Here is a 25,439-nt window from a genome sequence, read left to right on the forward strand (position 1 = left end):
CAGCACTATCATGGTTGAAAGCATAGAAACAAGAGAGAATGTGGCAGTTTCCAGAGCCTTGGATAGTTGGATTTGGCTGGAGAATAAGGTCAAAGGTGGAGAGTAAGGGTACAAAGTGCGATGATATATAAACATTAAAGTGCCTGACTTGGTTCCATAAGCATTCGGAAGTTAGTGTGGGGGGTGAAGCACTCAAGTGACAAGATCCAGAGAATGCATTCAAGAGATATTCAGTAGAACAGATGCTAGATGTTCAGTAGTATAGACACTAGGACTCTGTGCATAAAGGTGAAGGGGGAGAGAGGAACCTAAGATGACCCTCAAGTTCTTGGCTTAGGCAACAAGGCAAATGGTAGAACTATTAATTGAAATAGGGAATAAAAAGCAAGGAACAAATGGCGTGTGGGAGATAATAAGACCAGTTGTAGACATCTTGAGCCACGGGTGTCAATAAAATGTCCAGGTGAAAGTACCCAGAGGAGAGCTGGGTACTCCTTTGCTGAGCTCAGCAAAGAGGTTGGGGACAGTTGTTTTGAGTTGAGTGTCAGGTAGGTAGAACTGAAGTCACGGCACTAAATGGACACAAAGAAAATGATGTGGGAATGTCAGAGAACCCTGGAGAAGCCTCAGATGCAAGAAGGAAGCTTCTCCTTCAAGCAAGAGTATTGGTAGTGGTGGTGGTTGTGGTGGTGATTGCTGCTATTCTTAGTACGATAAATACAAAGAAGAAGTGTGATTCTGCAAATATTTAGGATTCTCTCACTGGCATACATTTTCATAAACCTTGGGCAAAAAAGCATCCAAGAGGACATGACTTTTGTGATGGCTACTACATTTCACTATTGAGTCTGACTTTTTTTTAATGACTCTGAGGACATGAGCAGTGTTTTATTTTCATGATAGACTGAAACTTCAAAGACTGGCAGAAAATCAGAGCAAGAAGACAAAACAAGAACTTCATAGTTCTACCATATCTAATAATGCAAAGGACGTTCTATCTCTTTAATTTTAATAGACAGACAGACTTTTACTCTAGTAGGCGAACTTTCTTGTTCGGATGATGACAAATGATTCTCCCCATTTATTTCTGGTCATTTCATGTAAGAAGAGCTTCTTACATGATCGGAGGGAACAAGGCTTTGAGGTTTCCCTTTCATTTCATGCATTTCCTTCTCGTCTTCCTCACAAATGTATTTCCTAACTGTTAAGGAGTCAGGGAAGAAAAGGAAAGTGGAACAGAAGAAAGGGAAAGAAAAATGCAGAGAAAGGATCCAGCGTACTAACTGAACTTCATTCTAATGAGACCACTGCTGCCGCTCCACTGACCCACACATATGCCCCCTGTCAGGTCAGGAAAATCATAGGTACTTCTAAATAAACAGTTCATCACTAGGGTCAAAGAAGCATTTGCTAAGAGCAAAGTAACTACACTTAAAACACCACGGTAACACTTACATAATAAAGGCTGGTCAGGAAATTTCCACTCATGAGAGCAATGAAATTTTAAGTGGAAACCCACCCTACCCTCCCACATACGCTGTCACCACGACCAACAACAACAAAATGATAAAATAATATTTAAAAAATATATAAATAAAAAGATATAACTGTACTCTAATTTTTGTTAAACTTATCTGTGAAACAAAGGGGACGCAGTTTCAGAGGTCAGTGGGAGCATAAACTGAAGGACTACTGGCTCCAGGACCTGTGGAAATCAGCAGAACCAGACAGACATTTAAAAATCCTGAGGTGTCCCAAGTACAATACACCTATAATCCACCATGCATGGGGCAGGTGGCTAGAGCTAGGCTCTCCATGTGGAACTGGGGGCTGGGAGGACTCTCCACACTAAATGGAGGTCTGAAATCTATGACTGAGTTCCCCACTTGCCTGGGAAACTAGATTTGACATTCCTAACCCTCCCACCCCATAGGATGTGATTTATTAGCAGGAATAATAAGACCTAGCTCCCAACCAAAGCACTTAGGTTGAGGCAAGAACCAGACAGAGAGGTAGGAGAAAACAGAAGGAGAGAGGTGATTCCAACTCACCACAACCATGAGTATACACACAAAATCCTCCTTTATGACAGAATTATACAATTTCTAGAGCACAAAGAAAGCTAGGATAGCAAACTCAACAAGCACAAAAATTCAGATGTTTAGAGCTTTGTAATATAGAATGAAAGTGAAATTGCCAACATCCAGGCCCCAAAAGAAGAAATAAATTGAGAGGAAGGGATACTTAAAGAAAAAACAACAATTCCTCAAAATTAAATGAACTTCAGAGACCTCAATCCAAAGAACTCAGAGTGCCAAACAAGGGAATAAAAAAAAATACTGCAAAATGGAAAGATATTTCATGCTCATGAATTAGAAGAAAAACGATTGTTAAAATGTCTACACTTACCCAAACTAATCTACAGATTCAATGCAATCCCTATCAAAATACCAACAGCATTTTTCACAGATCTAGAACAGACAATCCTAAAATTAGTGTGGAACCACAAAAGACCCTGAATAGCCAAAGCAGTCTTGAAAAAGAAAAGCAAAGCTAGTGGCATCACTATTCCAGACTCCAAGTTATATTACAAAGCTGTAATAATCAAAAAGTATGGTATAGGCATGCAGATCAATGGAGTAATAGAGAAAACCCAGAAATAAACCCACAATTATATGGCCAATTAATCTTCAACAAAGCAGGAAAGAATATCCAAAGGGCAAAAGATAGTCTTTTCAACAAAGGGTGCAGGAAAAATTGGACAGCAACATTCAAAAGAAAGAAACTAGACTACTCTCTTATATCATACATAAAAATAAATTCAAGATGGATTAAAGACCTAAATGAGAGACCTGAAAACATAAAAACCCTAAAAGAAAACATGGGCAGTAACTTTTTTGACATTGGCCAAAGCAACTTTTCTCTAAGTATGTCTCCTGAGGCAAGAAAAACAAAACTAAATATACACTATTGGGACTATATTAAAATAGAAACTTTCTGCACAGTGAAGGAAGCAACAAAACTAAAAGGTACCCTGTGGAATGGGAGAAGATATTTGCAAATGACACATCTGATAAAGGGTTAGTATCCAAAATATATAAAGAACTTATAAAATTCAATATCCAAAAAATAATAATAATCTAATTAAAAATGAGCAAAAAACATGGAACAGCCATTTCTCCAAACAAGACAACCAGATGTCCAACAGACACAAAAAAAGATATTCACCATCACTTACCATCAAGGAAATGCAAATCAAAGTACAAGGAGCTATCACCTCACACCTATCAGAATGGCTAAAATCAACAACACACACAAAAAAAACAACAGGTGTTAGTGAGGATATGAAGAAAGGGGAACCCTCCTGCACTGCTGATGGGAATGCAAATGGGTGCAGACACTGTGGAAAACAGCATGGAGGTTCCTCGAAAAAATAAAAATAGAACTACCCTACAATCTAGTAATCACACTATTTACCCAAAGAGCACAAAAACACTAATTCTAAGGGATACATGCACCTCCATATTCATAGTAATATTATTTACAATAGCCAACATATAGAAGCAGCCCAAGTGTCCATCAACTGATAAACAGATAAAGAGGATTCATATATATATATATATATATATATATATATATATATATATATTCAGCCTCAAAAAAAAGAATAAAATCTTGCCATTTGCAATAACATGGATGGAGCTGAAGAGTATAATACTAAGTAAAAAACAAAACAAAACAGTCAGAGAAAGACAAATACCATATGATTTCACTCACATGTGGAATTTAAGAAATAAAACAAATGAGCAAAGATTTTTAAAAAGGGTCGGGGGAGACAAACCAAGAAACAGACTCTTAATTACAGCAAACAAACTGATGGTTACCAGAGAGGGTGGGGAGATGGGTGAAATTGGCACTGGGTGACATGGAATTAATGAATCACTGTATTATACACCTGAAAATAATGTAACACTATATGGTAACTAAAATTAAAAATTTTAGAATAAGGAAGAAAAAAAAAAGAAAGAGAGAGATAGAAAAGAATGCATATAGAATACATTATTGCAAAATTTGAGAATATCAAATACAAGGAAAAAACAGAAACAAAAAGCTTCCTAATATAAAAAGCAGATCTTACAAAAAAAGAACCAGACTGACATCAGGCTTCTCAACAGCAACTCTGCATGCACAAATGAAGTAATATTTTTAAAGTATTAAAGAATTTTGAGCAAAGAATTATATATTCAAAATGCCAACTGCCACTCAAATGTGACCATAATAAACATATTATTAAACATAAAAATACACAAGGTTTGCCACAAAAAGAACTGCATTGATAACATTCTTAAAGAAAACACTCAATTGTTTAATTAAAGAAGTAATATGGTATGTTCAACAAACTTGATAATGTCTATTATTACCTTATAAAAACTTTAGGACAAAAGGTAAAAACATAATAATAATGATCCAGAACAAAAATTTTGGAAAATATCAACATGACTGGGGAGGAGAGCCCAGAGGCAGAGAAGAGTGCATTAAATAATTTGTCTTATTAGGCGTGGTGAGAGAAACACATATAATTAAGTTTAAGATATCAAGAGATAAATGAGATTATATGCCCCAACATTAGAACAATCGCCTTAGGAACAAAAACAGTACTGGAAACAAAAGAACATTTGCTTTTTTAAAGAAAAGGCAAGGAAAAAAAGTATCAAAATTTATTAAATAAAAATCATAAAATGACAGAAGTCCTAACATAATGGTAAATACAATAAAATAAATGGATTAAACTCAATAGTTAAAAGGCAGGGACTGCCCAAATGTATTTTATTAAATATTAAATCCAGCAGTGTGTTGATTTAAAAAAAATGCTTAAAAAAAGGCTGAGAGTAAAAAAAAAATAACAGAGGTAATAGGCAAATATTAAGATAGGAGGGAGACAAACCATGAGTGACTCTTAATCTTACAAAACAAACTGAGGGTTGCTGGGGGGAGGGGAGTTGGGAGAAGGGGGGTGGGGTTATGAACATTGGGGAGGGTATGTGCTTTGGTGAGTGCTGTGAAGTGTGTAAACCTGGTGATTCACAGACCTGTACCCCTGGGGATAAAAATACATGTTTATAAAAAAATAAAAAATTAAAAAAAAAAAAAGATAATGATCTTAACAAGGGGGAGAGATGAAGGGAGTCATTTTATACTGATAAAGGGACAAGATGATCTAACAAGAAGGTAAGCACCTAAGGATACAGCTTCAAGCAACAAGTGGAACTGTAAGGAAAAACAGAATAATCAACAATTGTAATTGGAGATTTCAACATACTATCCTCAGATGCTAATCAGGCAGGCCAAAAAAAAAAGATATTCACAGTCAACAATACCGAGGTGACCTATTTCACACACACACACACGGCAATAAATGGGATACATATTCTTTAAAAATACATAGAACATGGGGTGCCTGGGTGGCTCAGTTGTTAAGGATCTGCCTTCGGCTCAGGTCATGATGCCAGGGTCCTAGGATCAAGCCCCACATCAGGCTCTCTGCTCTGTGGGAAGCCTGCTTCTCCCTCTCCCATTCCCCTGCCTATGTTCCCTCTCTTGCTGTATCTCTCTCTGTGAAATGAATAATTTTTTTAAAAAAAATCTTAAAAACAGGGTGCCTGGGTGGCTCAGTTGGTTGAGCAACTGCCTTCAGCTCAGGTCATGATCCTGAAGTGCTGGGATCAAGTCCCGCATCGGGCTCCCAGCTCTATGGGGAGTCTGCTTCTCCCTCTGATCTTCTCCCATCTCAGGCTCTCTCTCACTCTTTCTCTCTCTCTCAAATAAATAAATAAAATCTTTAAAAAAAATCTTAAAAACACATAGAAATTTAAAATAGAGCTACCCTAAGACCTTGCAATTGCACTATTAGGTATTTACCCCAAAGATACAGATGTAGTGAAAAGAAGGGCCCTCTCTACCCCAGTGTTCATAGCAGCAATGGCCACAATCGCCAAAACTGTGGAAAGAACCAAGATGCCCTTCAACAGACAAATGGATAAAGAAGATGTGGTCCATATATACAATGGAGTATTATGCCTCCATCAGAAAGGATGAATACCCAACTTTTATATCAACATGGATAGGACTGGAGGAGATTATGCTGAGTGAAATAAGTCAAGCTGAGAGAGTCAATTATCATATGGTTTCACTTATTTGTGGAACATAAGGAATAACACGGAGGACATTGGGAGAAGGAAAGGAAAAGTGAATTGGGGGAAATCAGAGGGGGAGACAAACGATGAGAGACTGGACTCTGAGAAACAAACCAAGGGTTATGGATGGGAGGAGGGTGGAGGATTGGATGAGCCTGGTGGTGGGTATTAAGGAAGGCACAGAGTGCATGGAGCACTGGGTGAGGTGCATAAACAATGAATCTTGGAACGCTGAAAAAAATAAAATAATTTTTTTTTAAAAAAACACATAGAACAGTATCAACAACAAAGCAGATATAGACCCATAAATATAGAGAACAAACTGATGGCTGTCAGAAGGAAGCAGGGTAAAAGGATGGGAAAAATGGGTGACGGGGACTGGGGGATTCAGGTTTCTGGTTCTGGAATGAATAAGTCACAGGGATGAAACATACAGCATGGAGAATATAGTCAATGATGTTATAATAACAGGGTATGGTGAGAGACGGCTGCCCCGCTTGTGGTGAGTATAGCACAAGGCAGAGACCTGTCGAATTATAAAGTTGTACACCTGAAACTGATGTGACATTTTGTGTCAGTGACACTTAAACAACAACAAAGAAGAAGAACACAGAATATTTTTGAAGCAAGACTAAGGTCTTAAATACCAAAGTTTAACTATTATACATACTGTCATCTCAGATTAAAATTGCAAACTATTTATAACTTCATAAACAAAAGTACAGATTTAATAATTTCCATATGCTGGTAAACTAAATATGGTTTAAAAGAAAATTATAATGGAAATTTAAGAAGATTTAGATTTCAATGATAATAAAAACATTTCACATCAAAATTTGTGAAACACACCAAAAACAAAACAAAACAAAACAAAACAAAAAACGAAAGCAAACTTTATAGATCCAAAATATTTATTGGAAAACAAAAAAGGTTCAGAACATTTTTATGCCATATTTAAACAGGCAATTTTCCAAAATACTGATAGTCAAATGAGAGTCATCATGGCTGTTTAAATGATCAAATTAAATTTAGTTACAGCATGGCTAAAATTAACAAGTCAGGAAACGACAGATGTTGGTGAGGATGCAGAGAAAGGGGAACCCTCCTACACTGCTGGTGGGAATGCAAGCTGGTGCAGCCACTCTGGAAAACAGCATGGAAGTTCCTCAAAAAGTTGAAAATAGAGATACCCTATGACCCAGCAATTGCACTACTGGCCAAAGATCCTAATGTAGTGATCCAAAGGGGCACATGCACCCAAATGTTCAAAGCAGCAATGTCCACAATAGCCAAACCATGAAAAGGGCCTAGATGCCCACCAACAGATGAATGGATAAAGAAGATGTGATATATATACCATGGAATATTATGCATCCATTAAAAAACCAAAATCTTGTCACTTGCAATGATGTGGATGGAACTAGAGGCTATTATGCTAAGCAAAATAACTCAATCAGAAAACGACAACTGTCATATGATCTCACTGATATCAGGAATTTGAGAAACAAGACAGGAGATCATAGGGGAAGGGAGGGGAAAATGAAACAAGACAAAACCAGAGAGGGAGATAAACCACAAGAGACTCAATCTCAGGAAACAAACTAAGGGTTGCTGGAAGGGGAGGGGGTAGCTAGGGGATGGACACTGGGAAGGGTATGTGCTAAAAACTGTGTAAGACTGACGAATCACAGACTTGTACCCCTAAAACAAATAATATATTATATGTGAATTTAAAAAATTTAGTTACAGTAAACTCTCAATAAAATTAAAATTTACTGAAATACATTTGATGTACTTTTTATTTTTAGTGCATGACGTAAGGGGAATTACTTGTATATTATAATTAGTAAATGCAAGCTATATTGCAAGGTAAGAAGGTAATATCCTTAACTATTATCATTAATATTTATGGGCATTAAGACTTTCCAGGAGAAACAAAGTCTCACAAATCACAGTGTTAAATCCATTAGAAAATGTGATTCAGCAAATAAAAACTCACCTTAAGTACAGAGAAATAGGTCTGACGACTAAATATGATCTATTAAACTTCTGAAGGTTGATTTCAACCAAAATTAGGCGGACACTCTCAGCCTCGGGGGGTGAACAAAGCTGCTGTGGTTAATCCTCTCCCCTTGTGCCTGGATCCATTCTCCTGTCATTCTGTATTTTCCATCTTTAAAAATAGGGCTGCCCAATAATAATCACTACGGTCTAGCTGAGAGTATTTTGACCTCTTTGCCCAACTGGTGTGTCTTCTCTAATGATGCTGCACCAAGGTAGATTCACGCTCCAAACATTTAGGCTTAATGACTGAAGCCGAGGAGGGCTGAGTAGGTGGGAGAGAGGACACCCTCAAGAATCAACATCTGTCACAGCAGCCGACAGACAATAGTTTTGGGAATGAATTTGATGGGACGAGGCTATAAGTGGGGGGGTGGGGGGGTGGGAGGTGACAGTGAAATGCTGCAGTAGGAAGAGAGCTTCATTTGTTTGTTTTGCTAACTTATATAAGCCTGTTGAAAACACAACCTTTGAACGAAGCAGGAAATACTCAGGCTGCCCTAGTTTCCACCATGTAGCAGATATTATGACATCAATATAATCTCTTTCGAGCCATAGCCATCTTTCCTTCTAATGTTGCCCAGGACATAACATGTACTGAAAAGGAGGGCCCTGTATCAAATACAGTACTCCCAAATTCATTTCCTATAGTTTCTGACATCATTTCTACTTCACTAAGATAAAGTCTGAGTCACCGTATTTTACCATGTCAAAACCAGATAACAAATATGGAAGTGACCTACGTAAATTAAGATAAATAGGTTCAGGAGCTGGTGAGAAGCTTCAGATATATGGAACAGTAGGAAGAAAGAATTTTTCCACTGATTTCCATAAAGATGAGAAGGGGACTAATAAGGGAATTTTAAGGCAAACGGAGATCAGAGAATTCAATAAGGATCCAGTGCATGGGAACAGTAGCATACGTCAGGCAAGGCTCTTCCCTGAAATGTGTTTACTACACGTTCAAACTCTGCTACTTGTCTCGTGAGAAAAGAGACATCCTAGAACTGTCATACGGGAGCAGAAAAACAACCCATCTAGAACAGAATTCTACCTTTAACAAGGACATCCAAGGACAACCAGTTGCCCATGGACTCATGCTTTCTATCCAAGTCTTAGATGCATGTCGTAATTCCTACTTGCTTTCAGACTACTGGGTAAAATCATTACAGACAGTGAAACATTCTCTAGCTGTTAATTAATACCTGTTAATTAATATCTAGCCCAATTAATACCTTACTCACCTCTGAGTAAGAAGCATGACTTCCAGAACAGCTTATCACTCGTGCCTGCTCCAAAGGCAAGATTATGCTTTCATCCAGTGTTTTGTTTTTGCATCTCTTGTCCTTAGCACTAGCTTTCCCGTAATTACTGACGTATAGGCATGAGTGTGGCCAGATACCCAAATTTACCATGACTGAGGAAAATGGTAAAAATAAGGGAACAGCCTATTTTGCCTAGGTGGTTTGCCTAACACTGATTTCATCCTAGTAGCCAACTCTTTGATTGCTGAAGAAAAGTGAACAGGATTGTTTCTTCACAACCTACTCAAATGGCTGGCTGGGTCAGAACTTCATGGATTTCTATGACCTTCTCTAACTGGAAGCTGTGGTATACAAACAGAAGGAATGATGCACAGCAGAGCGGTCTGTGAGCAGCAGGGCTGGGAAGGGTCAGGGTCAGATCCAACACCCAATTAATACCTAACGAGCCAAAGGAAACCTGGCACTCCCTTCACATCTTCCCATATGCCAGTCTACTGTACCCAAAATAGCCAAAGACCTGAGATAATCTGCTTTATGAAACACTATCAATAGTGCCCTTAAACAGGCAAGATCTATAAAAAGAAAAAGTCTAAAGCAAGACAAAAATTAAAGTTGATATATTTTTCAGGCCAGATATTTATTCTTATCCATTCCTCCAAACTTCAACCAGAAGAACTACATCATATTATCTTATACATCAGCTTTCTTTAACTAAAAATGTAGATACACACACACACACACACACACACACACAGAGTTCCTTTCTTAAACTAATTAGAATAATCAAGATAGGTTAGGAAACTCAAAGTTTGACTTTAAAATCGAACTTTTAAAATTCCTACAGTAATTGGATATCTTTTGTTAAAAAAGCAAATCCAACCCTACCTTTCAAAGGGAATTCTTAAGTGTTCCTAGAGTAGTAGGTGGTAAATGATTTCTGTTAGAAAACAGTCTAGATTCTTTGATCAGAAAATCTTCCCTAAGTCTTACATTAGGAAAGAAAGGGGAGGAGGCAGAAGAGATTAACCCTGCCAAATGCCCATTAGGGGAACAAAGCTAATTGTGTTTCTCCACAGTGGGAGTGCCCTGAGACAGGTTATCACTACCGAGTGGAAGGAAAGGTTCCTAAAGTCCCACTTACCCAATTCTCAGTTCTGCTACAAGTTAAGGCAACGTCATGCTGGGCAGGGGGCAAAATGTCCCAGGTCCCCTCATTTCATTTTGCCCTCATCCAACAAGACAAATGGTAATGGAAACCTTAATGAAGCTAAATAACATGCAGATTAATGACACTCAGTGGCTAAATGGGAATCATCCACTTGGGTAATACGATCTCTTTATCTGAAATTGTGTCTAGGAAAGGTTATCTCAGTAGAATAGCCTCCGACTCCCAATTCCAAAAGCACAACAAAACAAAACTACATACAGATATGCACCTACCAAAACACTTGTATAAGAGGGAAAAAGGCAACTCCTGAACTATTAATTCATGCGTCACATCAAGGCATAAAAGCTGTAATGAAGTTACCATAAAATTATTAGGCAAATTCTATTTTCTATTGCTTGCAGATTGAAAAACTTGAGGATGATGCTCGCCCCCCAAAACTACTACACAGCCTGGATATACCCACCACATAGGCGAGGACAAGCTGATGAGTTAGTATCACACGACATAAAACACGAACCCCATTATAACATTAGAGCAGCAGCTAATGGGCATTAGGTTACAACACCAGGAACCACCTCTATGACTTGCAAAGGTCGATGGAAGTCTGGAGCAATTCAATTATAAAGTGAATAAGACCCGTTCACTTGCCGTGTCAATAGAAGTCAAAGCAAATTGCTTTACTCTGTAAAGCCTGAGAGCATTTTTACACCATCATCAACAGTCCTGAAGTATTATTTACCGACTCAGATTTCTGCCTACATAAACAAACAAAAAATATAACAACCATGTACTATTATCCTGAGGAACCAAAAAGTAATCAGATACTGAATCAAACTGTCTTCCATAAACTTCTGAGGAAAGCTGACACTTGGACAGCTCAGGAAATTTAGATCACTGCTCAGGACACAAACTCCAACCCAGCTGAGACAGTGAGGGCTGCTGAACTCCTAGCTATTTACCTGCCCTCCTCCTCTGCCATTCTTCTCCCCTGAGGAATGTTAATTATCATCAAATGGTGGATTAAGACACTAGAAACCAATATGCCTAGGTATTACGCTTGGCAAAAATAAGAGATGGAGTTACACTCTCTTTGGAAGTCTACCTTCTATGAAAATATACTTGAAGCCCTTTACCTCATACAGCAGGCCCTGAGAAAACTAAGCGAAAACTCTTGAGTATTTGCAAAATATTGGGCGGTTTACAACTATCAGCTCATTTGTTCTTGGCAAAAAAACCCATGTGAAATTTTATTGCACCAAACTCATGAGGCTTAGAAGAGAATTTGCCATGATCATAAAAGACAGAAAGAGTACAAGGATTTAAATCCAGATTACTTTAAATCCAAACTTGACCACAGCAATTCTACCAGTCAATAAAACTCTTTGCTACCTAAGTTTTTCCAGGGATAGTGATCCCCAAAATGCTTGCACAGTGTGGCTCAGAGAGCAGCCCAAGTGGAAGATGAAAGATATATGAAGTCAAACAGAAAACCACTAACCAGCAAGAGCTATCCATTCTCAATGTGGCACCAATGAAGTCTGTCCACACCAACTCATGCCAGAGCGGCTGCAGAACCTTCTTCTAGGGACCTGCTTCATTCTTTCCACTTTGAACCTTAAACTTACACCCAGCACACCAAATACCAAGCACAACTTGCATCAGTGTTAAGGTGAAACTTCTTTAACTTAAATACAGATATATTTATGTGGCACATGTGTATTCATTTGTATTTATATGAACGTGTACGTAACACTGTGTATAAAAATAATATGTACATATGTGTATAATAAATAATACCTGTGTATAACAAGGAATATGTGTATTATTACACAAGGAATGTGTAAAAAGTAATATAGGAAAAAAGAACACAGATATGAATAAAGAAGAAAACCTCAACTCTCACCTCTTAAGTATAACCAAGGTCATAACTGATTCATATTCTTCCAGATTTATGACTATGCTTCTACATTTCTTGACATAGTTTTCCTTTACAAGTGAGATCATTTTGGAAATTCTGTTTATAGCCTGCTTTATTCACTCAAAAACATACCATGTATATTATCTCTGTGAAAACATTCTGGTTATGGTTGGAAGACTAAAGCCTGCGTGCGGTTAGTAAGGGGTTTGCATTATCCACTTGGGTTGGACTCTGGAACACAAGGCTCTCTTAGGAGTACATGTGTACAACAGAACCTACAGAATACTATACAGCAGTGAAAAACAGGGAAGGAGAGCTCTGTAGCAATATGAAAAGCAAAAATGAGTCTATTTAATATTTTTTTAATTAGGTACACCTGGCTATTAGATGCATAAGAAAGTAGGTAAGAATCTCCATTCATATTTGCTTATAAATACATAAAGAATTCTGGAAGGACAAATGAGAAACCACAGGTTCAGCCATGGGAAACTGAGGCTCTCCAATCATTTTTGACATGCATGAACAGCAGTTTCAAATGGTACAACCCTTCCAACAACAGTAGTTAGCAATCCAGTTTGGATCTCCACCCTGAAATGATTTAAGAAACTATAGGTTGAACTGCATGAAATTTCTGATGGCTTACGTATTTTTGACCTACTAAATGAGAAACTCTTTTTGAAATGGCCGAGATTAGATAACTGTGGAACCCAAAGCTGGCACTTTCATGTGGCTCGAGCCATGACCATCCGTGATCACAGACAGACCCACTGCGCAGACGCCACAGAGTGTGCGAACCGAGCTGACGGGGTGGAATGGAGACTTTTCACTACATCCTTCTATACTTTCTGGTGTTTCCAACCAGGGAACACGTTATCTACGTTTTGTTTTTTTTTTTTTTTTTTTTTTTTTTTTAGATTTCTTTTTAATGGAAGAAAGAGGAGGGGAAAAAATACTAGCAGAATCCAGGATATTCAGGCAGCTTTACATTGCTGACTGCATTCCCTTTCCACTACTATGACAACCTGCTGCACAGTTTGGTACCTGAGACATCCGCACAACAGCTAACATGAGATGGGCTGTTGGTCTGTTTAGGTAAATGGCTGCATAATCCACAAGAAAACAAATACAGCACTGAAATAAAATGAGTGTTTTCCCCTCCCCATTTTCCATAAAAATGAGCCCCATTTCTTTCTTTCTTTTTTTTTTTTTTTTTTTAAGAGAAAGAGGACATGAGCAAGCAGAGGAGAGGGGCAGAGGAAAAGAATCTTAAGCGGGCTCCACGCTCAGCACAGAGCCCGACATAGGGCCCGCTCTCAGGACCCTGAGCTGAAATCAAAAGTTAGATATCTAACCAACTGAGCCCACCCAGGCATACCCCTCACCCTTTTCTTCCATCCTTCCTTCCTCCCTTCCTCCCACCACCACCTTCCTCCCTCTCTTGCTTGCTTGCTTGCTTGCTTCCTTTCTCTCTTTTTTGGAGAGCCCATTTCTGCCACCGTGTCCCAGATTTAAAACCATACATATCTCTGCCTCTTCTCTTTCACCTCCTCCATCGAGACCATTACTCTGAATCCAGTACATGGAAACAATGCCCTTGGTTTTTTGGTTTTTTGGCTTTTAATGGAAAAACCAAGAATCATTCCTGAAGTTCAGAAAGAATAAATCGACACACTGTTTGAAATGCACCAAGTATCTCTGAAAGAGTCAGAGGCCAACAGGCCATGTGTGCTAACTCCGGGAAGAGGAGCTCTCGCGGCAGCACTTGTGTTCCACACGCCAGCTGGGAGGAAAGGGGCCAGACCAGACCGTGGGATCGTGCTGCTTAGGCTCAGTCCTGGCTTTGCACTGGCCAGCTGGGAGACTTGGGTGCCTTCCTGACCCCTGGGCCTCAGTTTCCTGAACCATAAAATGTAATTCCTAGTTCTGAATTCAAGCAGCTCTTGGACGGTTATGAGCTTTATCTATTATCTGACAGACATTGCTAAAAACGGTGTCTGGCATACAATGGCATATGTAACTGTTCACCATCATCACCCTCCAAATTCTGCATCTTGCTCTTGCATTAACAATTAAAATGTTTAAGAGAAAATATATACCTTAAAAATAAGATAATCAACAAAGACTTTAAAAAGTACTATTCTCTTCTGACCCGAAGAGAAAAATAAAATTGTGACCATCATCGCATTTGAAGCTCCAGAAGCCATGCTGTTGATTTTAGAGAGCAAATATTAGTACATGCAAAATGCCAGCCCAAGAATTCATTTTAGTAGCTTTGAAGACTCTTTTTTTCATCCAAGGGTGACACTGGACTCCTTCTAGATATTGCGCAGAGGGTACACAGCAATGCCATGGAAAGTGGAATGAGCCCTCAGCAGAGCTGCTACTCAGAGTTCACAAAAGGCAATTAGAAATGACTAGTTCATAGGAATATTCTCCACTGTTGACTCCATCTCACGTTCTTTCTTTTTCCTCAACAGCTGGTATGGATTCAGGAAATAAAACTGAGCTGTCACAGGTTTGTTTTGTTATATTAATTGTAGACAACATCCTTACTTCGTGGTAACTTTTATCTTGGTCCAAAAGAGTTTTCTGAGTAATAGAAGTTACTTGGAATTGGCCACGTTGAGATAACACCTTCCTCCCCTTCAAGATTTCTGCTCATCTTCCTGGCTATTAAAGAAAACGTTTCAAATCACTCACTCTTGACAGCCTTAAAAATTCTATTTCATTCAGGATAAACAATACTTTGGTTGGTTTGAAAAGATGTTTCTTAGACAGCCCGGCTACCTCCTACGCTGTAGGAGTTTCAAAAAGGGCTATAAAGAGAATGACAGCTGCTTGAATTCAGAACTAGAAATTAAAATAAAAGCTATTAGAAGTGAAGAAAAAACCCACACCACAGGGAGACAGCTTTAAAGAATTTTCCTCTCTTCTATAAATTCTAGTTACCTGCCATGAACTTATTTTCACCACAGAAGCAGCTATGTATTTTTTTTTTTTTGACGGCATTAAATAAGCTTTTTCCCTCCAGAGAAAAGGGGAAATGTTCATCCCACACAGAAGCAGAGTTAAGATTATATAGGAAGTCATATAAGAAGTTGCCGTGTGCTTTGTCACTAACATTAGGGGGGCTGAGCTTCTGGGAGGCTTCTGGGGAGACGCCAAGGCAGGGGAGGCAGCTTGCATGATTAATGGGCACACCACAACTCAATTACAGCCCTGAAATTTCTGGCTGCCTTTTCCAACCCATTGATCTCATCATTGTAAAATCGAGTTAAGAAATAATCTGTCTACATATACTGTCACGGAGTCAAGCCTGGTCTTAGATTTAACTTCACAATACAGTAATTCCATGTCAGGGAATCATAACATTGCTCTGGAGAGATGGCAAGAGGCCTGGCACTCAGGAAGTTATTATCTAGAGCCCATCCATGAAGTGTCATGCCAAAAAAATGATAAGAATTGAGAGAAGATTGCCAAGCTTGAGCCAAAGATCTGTTTGTGCTCAGTTATTTGGGCTGGTTATAATTCTGTGTCAAGCTGATCAGATAGGTCGACAAGAAAATGTCAATAGCTGTAGAATGTCACTGGAAATTCACATCAACAATGGTTTTACGGTGGTTCTTCTTACGTCGAGGGAGGATGGAGCAGTTACAATTCACTTACAGAAGCATGTTTTCATGAAAGCAATTTCTAAAGATGCTCTCTTGGGAACTGAGATTAGAGAGTACATAGCTGCCAGGACTGCCCGCTATCCACCTTTGACATCTACTGAAATGAGCGCCTGTTAGTGTAGTGCTTTTCTCCCATCTTGTACCCTCCAGTCTTTGAGTGAATGAGGCTATAAACCTGTGAGGTAAAGTAGAGGGGAAAAAAGAAGTTCTCCACTGTTCACAGTTGTGAGATTATTCTTTCTCTAAGAAGATGTAACACTTTGTATTCTTTAATAGTTCTTCTTAAAATATTCAGAAAATTCTAATATTTTCTTAATATTGACTTTCCATAGGCAGTATGGAAACTGACTTTCCATATACAATATTTATACTAATACATTTAATGCTATTTTTACCAAACCTATTTTCCAAAACAGTTACATACAGCAGTATGTATTGAATATGCTAACAAAATGAGATACTTCCTTCCTCTTGATGGAAAGGTGGTCTAAATATTTAAAAAAAAAAAATCCTCAAGGCAAAACCTAAGACATAAATGCAATGATACCTTTATCTATGAGCGTAACACATGGCTAAAGACCTCGTTTTGATTATGTGCCTTCATCCTCCACACTGAGTCAGTTAAGAAGTCCCCTCAACGTGCTTGAATATCTCTCCCACACTCATCTTCCATCCCTAGTGCTGGTTCAAGACCACGTCACTCTGAGCCTAAACTACTTAACCAGCCTTTGCCACAGTCTTCCTGATTCCTACAGACAAATTAAGTCCCATTAAACTTCTTTTGATATTATTTTCCATGTTACAACTCCCTTGCTGAAAAAAATAGTAACTTCTCTTATCATTCTAACTATAAGGCACCTTTCTCTGGCTTTAACAACAATACTGAACAGAAAAAGCCAGTACTTGAGCGTTTACTATATGCCAGACACTATATTAAGTATATTAACCCCCTAAAATCTTCTCAACCATCCACAGTAGTAGACATTACGGTAACTCCCATTTTGTAGGTAATGAAACAGATTTAGAGACGGTAAGCTATTTGCCCACCAGTTGAATCAGAATACGAATTCCTCAGCCCAGACTTCTTACCACCTGCTCCTTGCTTGGGCAGACCTTGGCAGGGTTGGCAGCATCTCATCAGGTTGCCCGTCACTACCCCTCACCCCTGTCCCCTTCGGATCAAGCTAGCCTCTTATTTAAGCCCCTGCCTTGTTCTTGCTCAACTTTGCTGCCATGCCTTCATTCAAGCTAGTCCCCTCACCTGAAATCATTCCCGGTCCAACTGCCAAAATGGCTCCCCTCAAGAAAACCAGGAAAACTTCCCCACCTCCTGCAGCCCTGGAGTTGCTTCCCGAGGCCCTCACAGCTGATAGCCCAGGACTGGGCCCTTACTGCCATGCTGTTTCATTATTTCACTATGTAGTGACAGAAGGGAAGTAGAATATCTACTCCTTGAAACACTGTGTGACATAATGCGGAGTTTATAAAAGCTCTTCAGTAGATAGCCAGTATAGGGTTCCTGGGTGGCTCAGTTGGTTAAGTGTCTGCCTTCGGCTCAGGTCATGATCTCAGGGTCCTGGGATCCAGTCCCTCGTCAGGCCCCTTGCTTGGCAGGGACTGGGGGGTGAGGTGGGAGGGCGCCTGCTTCTCCCTCTGTCTCTGCCTCGTCCCCCACCTGTGCACGCTCTCTCTCGAATAAATAAAATATTTTTTAAAAAAGATATGCAGAAGTCTGATTTTAGTGTCCAGTATAAGAAAAATCACTAATAAATGATAGAGGCAAAAAACCTCCAAACTGCCTGAAGCATTCCATATTTTAAAATTAAAAATCTACATTTCAAAAGGCCTTACAGTAGCCTACTTTTTTAGTTCTATTCTCTTGCTTATGCCTCATTATTCAACAAGATTTCTTCTGACATACCTAAGGTGTCTCATTTATCTCATCAGCATTATTCTCACTGATAGGGGACATTTAACTGTTAGGTAATCATTTTAAAAAAATCCAACTTGTTATCATGTAAGCTGAAAGGACATTTATACAACTTATTTGTCCTACTCCAATTTTAGAGACTGATCCATGTCACAGTATGTTCTTCCTTAGAACAGAAGGGAAATGTTCATGCTTCACTGTTTATCTATCTCCCTTTCAACAGTTACATTTTCACTTTTTGCTTATAAGGCTCTGCACCCTTGTCACACTGTAGGACTACAATAACACATATTCAACAAAACGTGCTGCAGTTAGCACATCCAGCATCTAAGTGTGAAAGTGCCAACCCAACAATACCCAAGTAAGACCTACTCTATATTATTAAATCTTACCAACTGGCTTGCAAGATGATTCTGTTTTCAACTCACCATAAATCATATTTTTTCAGTTGCCTAAACAAATAAACTGCTATATCCTATACAAAAGATGGGCACAGCCTACCTAACTACCCAAGAATATACAAATAAAAACTTGTCCTGTGAATGCCTAGTTCTGTTTATAATTAGAGCTAGCATAAAGAAAGAGAGAGCTTAGTCAAAATTTGACGACAATCATCTTCTCTCCCACTCCCCAAACCTTTAAAATTTTTCTTCTGCCATGAATGAAAATAACAAAGAATATATTTCATGTAGCCTCAAGAACCTTCCTTATATTTGGGAGAATTACAACAAAGACAATAGTCTCAGGGCATCCAAGTGGTTCAGTTGGTTCAGCGTCCGACCCTTGATTTCAGCTCAGGTCATGATCTCAGAATTGTGAGATAGAGTCCCGAGTTGGAGTCAGGCTCTGTGCTCAGAAGGGAGTCTGCCTGGGAGTCTCTCTCTCCCTCCCTTCTGCCCCTCCCCACCCCAAAGAAAGAAAGAAAGACAGGGAAAGAAAGAAAGAAAAGAAAACAGTCTCTTTTTATATAAGTGGTAGTAAGGACATAAATATGGAGCTGGCAGGAGAAAAGGAACATACGTTATATAATGAACTTGTTTAGAGTTACTTTACTACTAATTCTAAGAAAATAAAAACACAGAAAGATAACTGGAGAATGAATGTAGACCTCTGATTTTTAGTTTTCCTTTTCGTACTTTCTGGTCTACCTCATATTTTGCTATTTCACAAAAGACTTAGCCAAATCTCCTCAACGTTGAAGTTCATGAGATTATTAAATGCTATATGAAAACAAACAATATGGCTTCTACATTATTGTATTATTATTACAAAATAAAGATAAGAATTTCAGTAAAGATTTAAAAGCTGCTCTATTGAAAGAAATCTAGCCAGAAACTATATCCATTTCAGTTCATATTAATCATCAGTAAGGATCCTTAAGCAACTAACAAGAATTTTAAAGTCTTTTGCAAATAGTAAGTTTAATATCACTTAATCATATATTACAAAGAAAAATAATGAGCATTGTCTATACAGCATGACTAGATGTGCCAAAGCCAATTAAAGTCTTCAACAAAGTAAAGATATTAGGCGTCTTTAATTATATTGGCCATCTCTCAATTGGGATGAAGGTGAGGTTGAACATATCATAATAAAAGTCATGTATAACAGGAGAGGGTTTCTCTCTCATTTTATGCCCGTTTGAATTCTCTGCTTCTAGGCCTATCCTACTTCAACTCCTATAACAGGCTTGCTGACTCTTCACTAATAATGACTTTTTGATCTCCCTGATGTTTCACTGAAGCCGATTCTGATGGCTTTCCAGGGTTGGCTATTTGCTACGCCACACAGTTTCATTCCCTACTCAAGGCAGAGGAAGAACTAACACACTACAAACTCAAATACCAAATCTGTGACCAAATCATAGGGCTAAAGAAAATCTCCAGTTGTCCAGTCCAGTCCCTTGAATCTTGACAGATAATCCAACTAAATTGAAAGAAAAACTATTTGCCCTGGGTTTCATTAAGTCAAGATTAATTTATACTACAGTGCATAAAAGGGAGAGAGGGCATATTTGCATTTAAATTATCTATCACATTCATATAAGCTACAAAATTGAGAAAAATAATCCACCTAAGTTGGCTATAATGCATACTTTAACCAAACCTAGAGAAACACAGCAAGTGACTAGCACCACTGATAAGAAGAAATACAAAAAAGATGAACTTTTTGAAAACTTTGAGTTGACAATAAGAGAACTTATGCTACTGGGGAAAAAAAACTACATCTTAATGGCAAAAATAGATCCCCCCCCCCAGAAGGGGGCAAAGTTTTCAATATGATAAGTGGTATTCAATAACACAGTTTTTTAGTAACCTTCTACTATATGCTTTCTTTCAAAAGTTTTTCTCTTCATTTATCCACAACTCATTCTCCTTTTGGAAAATGCAATATGTAGACCTTACTGTTCTCTCTGAAATAATTCTTCACAAACTTGAGTTTCACTAAAGTTTAGCTACAATTAATGGGGTGTTGGTAGGAGGATAAATAATAGCTTTTAATTGTTTTATATTATGACCTCTAAAGTCAAATAAAATCACTCTACAACAAAAGCACAAATTTTCCTGATTCTGACAGCTTGCAACACCAACAACAAATTCCAAGGCTGCAATCAAGCAAGAGTAATGTAAAGTTATAAAGTACAAAATGCAGAAGAAAACATCATATAAATAATGAACATAAAAATGGACTAAAGGAATTGAGTATTTCACAATCTTTTCCCCTTATAATCAAATAATTAAGAATTATTATATGACCTAAAACTAGGAAAGCTATGATTATATACCATCTTGAGGATTCCCATAAAAGACGCGCCAAACACCACTTCAGCAACTTCTTACTCATTACTAACCACTTAGCAACCCAATGATCAAAAGGCCAGTATACCATGTATACATGATTGTGTATTATGATTTAATTCCTTAAAATACCAAAAAAGTAGATATGATTCTAAGACAAACAGTCCCTCTTCAGTCATTTCCTTTATGAAATATAGTCAATTCAGTTTTGCTCAAGGGCCAGTGAGCCAATGTAGATACTATTCTACATAATGTATGATATATCTCCTTGACTTCTTTTTCTCTTCCTACTTCCCAACATTAGCCTCTTTCACAATTTATTAACACTTCCAACAGAGGACAAGTGAGATATGAGAAAAGGTGCAATTCAAACCAGTCAGTTTTACTCCTTATTAGCAACTCTGTTGAGGGAGTGAAGGTGAGAAAAAAAGAGAACAAAAAAGTTAGGTGGGATCAGAAGTTGAAACTGATGTCTAAAAGTAAGCTCTGAAATTATAGGTTGATTTTAAGGATTCAGGCTCTTCCTCTGGAAATAAGGATCTGATTGTAAAACTAATAGTTGTATCAAATGATGCATGTGTTAATATAAAAGAATACCAGCACACCTTCACCCCCCCCCCACGTTACTACAGGAAGCATTCTGAGTCCTCCTGGGAGACTCCCAAGTCAGTTGTTACTTGCGCTCATCAATCTTTGGATATTAACTACCTGCGTGTCTGACTATATAGGTCCTCATGATGAAGGTACTATATTTGTTTCTGTCTGCACTCATTCCCTTCCTCCCTCTGACATTCACCTTCAACTTCCAAACCGATATAACTGTAATGGCTTGAAAGGATAATTAATGAAAGAGACAAAAAGAAAAAAAAAAAAAAAAAAAGGATGAGAAGAAAAAGAATGACAATGAGTTTCAAGTTCAGGAAATGTGAAATCCCACAACAAATGAGTCCCCGTTTCAGACATGCCTCCTGAAATTGGAGTTTCTGAGACCAGGATCATCTTCCTCTCCATACCAATAACCACATGATTACAAACTGGCAATCGGTGACTTCTACATGGCACAGTCTTGTTTTGTAGAGATCAGCATTTCAAATTCCAATTTCCAAGCTCTCTTTAAACAGTGAGGCAGTCTGGCAATGCTGAAACAATGTGGCTGCATGACAACGAGTGACAGGAACGTGGCAGCCAGGATGAGACTGGAGAACTTCCGTTCGCCCGAGTGCCACTACAGCTTATGCTCACTCCACTCAGCCTGGCCCCTAAGGCAGGTCCCTTTGCCACTCCTGCTAGATGAGGAGACGCTAGCCTCACAAGAACATCAGAAAGATGGGCTAAGTAAGATGCAGAAGCCCTAAACTCTAGGGCAACAGAAGACTCTGTCTCTAATCCAGATGCATTTAACATTAGACTACCAGCTCCTCTCAAAAGATCTGCTTTAATTTTAGTTCCCCTTCCATTTGTCTCAGAGTTATATAACCTCACAGGAGGTCACACAAGTCTCCCAAAAAAGAAATTTAAGCTGTCTTTTAAAAATAAAAAAGCAGCATGCATAACAAATACAAACACCAACCTGAAACTCGCATTCTCTCTCTGCCAAGGAAGCTTCACCCTCCTTGTTAATCTCAAAAATTATCATTTTAAGGAGAAAAGGAATTAAGTCACAGAGGAAGGAAAACCATGGCCTTCCCTGGGGACATACGATATACCATACTCTCAACAGGCTGTCAAGCAGAAAAATATCATTAACATCTTACCATCTTCCAGCTCAAGACAAAGATTATATACAGCCACGGGTCTCTTAGTCCTCTGGCCTTGTCTCTTTGATTGCCTTGGTGGAGCATTTGGGGGTGATGTTGACAGGGAGACTGGCTCTGGGAATGTGGCATCAGGCAGGGTCCTAAAAATCTGCCATCAAAGCATAAAGGACATTTAATCGTTTCCAATGAACAGAAACCTATGTGCGGCAATATTAAACCAGGATCAAACAACATTTGATTTGGGGCTCATCCAAAACACGCTAGAGCCAAAAACCCATTCTTTCAAATTTCAGGTACAGGTTCTAAGCCTTTCATTTATTTTTTTAACATCAGATTTCAAAATAAAATTTCCCCTTAAAATTAAGTAAAAGCAACATCCAATCATTGCATTGCAAAATAAATTCATTCCCAAACTAAATATGTATAATTATCTTTACCAGGTGTAGACAATACCACAGCTATCCATCCACAAAGAAAGTAGCCAGGATAAAACGTCAAAAGTAAATACCCCATTAAATTTCATACAGGGTTATATTTATGCCAAATGCTGGTCTCAATTTTTTTTAACTACATAAACAGAAACATATGACTGCAAATACTTTTACACATTTAAAAATAGCTTGTGCTTATGAAATTACCTTTCAGAGTCCCATGTACATTTTTCATAAAATGCTTTACAGATTTTATCAGTTAATACCTTCCAACTTCTTTTAATAATTCCCCTTCCATTTATGAAACCTAGAATATTAGCACCTTGATTATCTTACAGTGTCACTCATGGATCAGCAATAATAACATTAATTAAAATGTGCTGCTTCTTGGCTTAGCAATTTTTTTTTTTTCTTTTGAGAAAAGCAATCTGTAAAGGGAAGCCTATCGTGCAGAGGTGATTTATATAGAGACCTTCCAAGACCTGGGTTCAGAGGCTTCCTGTCCCCAACAAAACTGCAGATCCTTTGGTCTTCAATGAACTCATAAAATAAAATATTTAGACATACCAACCTAATAGAGACTGCATCTCCAAGAGGGCTGATGCTCCCCAAGTGGAAGCAGGAAACAGGAAGAAAGCTAGCTAGCATTAAACAAAACATAAATATAAACTGACAATAAAAAGCACTGTGGGAAAACCCCACTGCTGCAAGGAAATGATTATTTATGCTTTTAAATAAAAACAGGCGTGTGACCCGGGTATACGAGTGAGGGTATCACATATGCGTATCACATTTAACAGCTAACAACCATAGCAGAGCTATAATCGCAGAGACTAAAAGTTCTCACCTAAAAACTATTATATACCAATAAAAATAGACAATTTCAACAGAGCCTTTGCTTGATAGTACCATACTGCCCCCTCATGTGTAAATGGAATACAAAATGATTTAAATTACTCTGGACAAATATTTGCTAGTGAGAATGTAATTTAGTGCTCCAACTGGTAACCTGCTAACACCATATTTCCACAGACTCTGTGTTCCAATCAGACACTCTGGCAAATAGCAAATTACTTATCTGCCTTAAAAAAAAAAAAAAATCCTCTGCTGTCTAAACTACTGTCCACAGCTGGATTTATTACCATCTGTCACTGTGCAAATTAAAGAAGGTTGTGAGGTAGTGGGAACAGAAGAGAAGTTAGGCTGAAAAATGCACGACAATGTGAAGAAGAGAAGGAAAGATGGGGAAACTTACTTCCACTGGAAGAAAACAGCACGTGTGTGGGAACTTTTGGAATAGGGTCTTGATTTACCTGTGTTTGATCTTTACAAATATGGGAAATACCTCTGGGACAGTAGTGAAATCGGAAACCAAACAATACACAGAGGCAATGCATCCAAAGCCTGGATAAACAATAGCAAAGCTGTGTCCCCAGAACTGATGCTAGATAGCTAGCTGATAACCTTCCGAACAGAACTTCCCCCGAGATCCACACTGATGACTGCTGTTCCCCCACACATCTCAGGGGGAGAGGATGAGTAGGAATATTGTGGGGCGGTGAGCTGTGGGGCAGCTCAAGTCTAGAGAGTCAAACTACGAAGCAAGCCAGGACCTGGGAGTGTGACTCCAACGTTCACGGGGGACTGATCTGAGACATCCCAGGGCTGAGCCTCCAGAAGCCTCTGGAATACTTATGACAATATTTAGTTTACATCAAAGTATCTGAGAGAATATTATTCAGTCATAAAAAGACAAGGAAATCTTGCCATATGACAACACGGATGGTCACAGAGCATTATGCTAAGTGAAATTAGACAGAGAAACACAAATACTCTATGATCTTACTTATAGGAGGAATCTTGGGAAAAAAAAATTAAAAAAAAAAAAAACCCTAACTCCTAGAAATAGAACAGATTAGTGGCTGTCGGAGGTAGGAGGACAGGGATGGGGAAAAAGGATAAAGGTGGTCAAAAGGTACAAACTTCTTCCAGCTATAAGATAAAGTTCTGGGGATGGAATGTACAGCATGGTGACTACAGTTAGTGATACTGTATTGCATATTTGCAAGCTGCTAAGAGAATAAGCCTTAAAAGTGCTCATTATGAGAAACAAAAATTTTTAAGTATGTGAGATGATGGGTGTTAACCAAACTTACTGTAGTAATCCTTTCACAGTGCATACATAGATCAAATCATTATACCGTACACCTTAAACTAAAACGAACAGTTTATGTCAATTATAT

At 38.4% G+C, this 25,439-nt stretch overlaps 1 protein-coding gene across 1 annotated transcript in view; it reads right to left on the reverse strand.

Annotated features, from left to right (window-relative positions):
- Positions 1–25,439, reverse strand: part of ARHGAP10 (Rho GTPase activating protein 10) — a 321,844-nt gene that overhangs the window by 30,308 nt on the left and 266,097 nt on the right. The window contains exon 19 of the mRNA XM_082728962.1: positions 22,763–22,913. Coding sequence (XP_082585088.1) covers positions 22,763–22,913 — 151 coding nt within the window. The remainder of the gene's footprint in view (positions 1–22,762; positions 22,914–25,439) is intronic.

This window comes from Mustela nivalis (assembly GCF_964662115.1).
Source record: "Mustela nivalis genome assembly, chromosome: 4".
NCBI classification, from domain to species: domain Eukaryota; kingdom Metazoa; phylum Chordata; class Mammalia; order Carnivora; family Mustelidae; genus Mustela; species Mustela nivalis.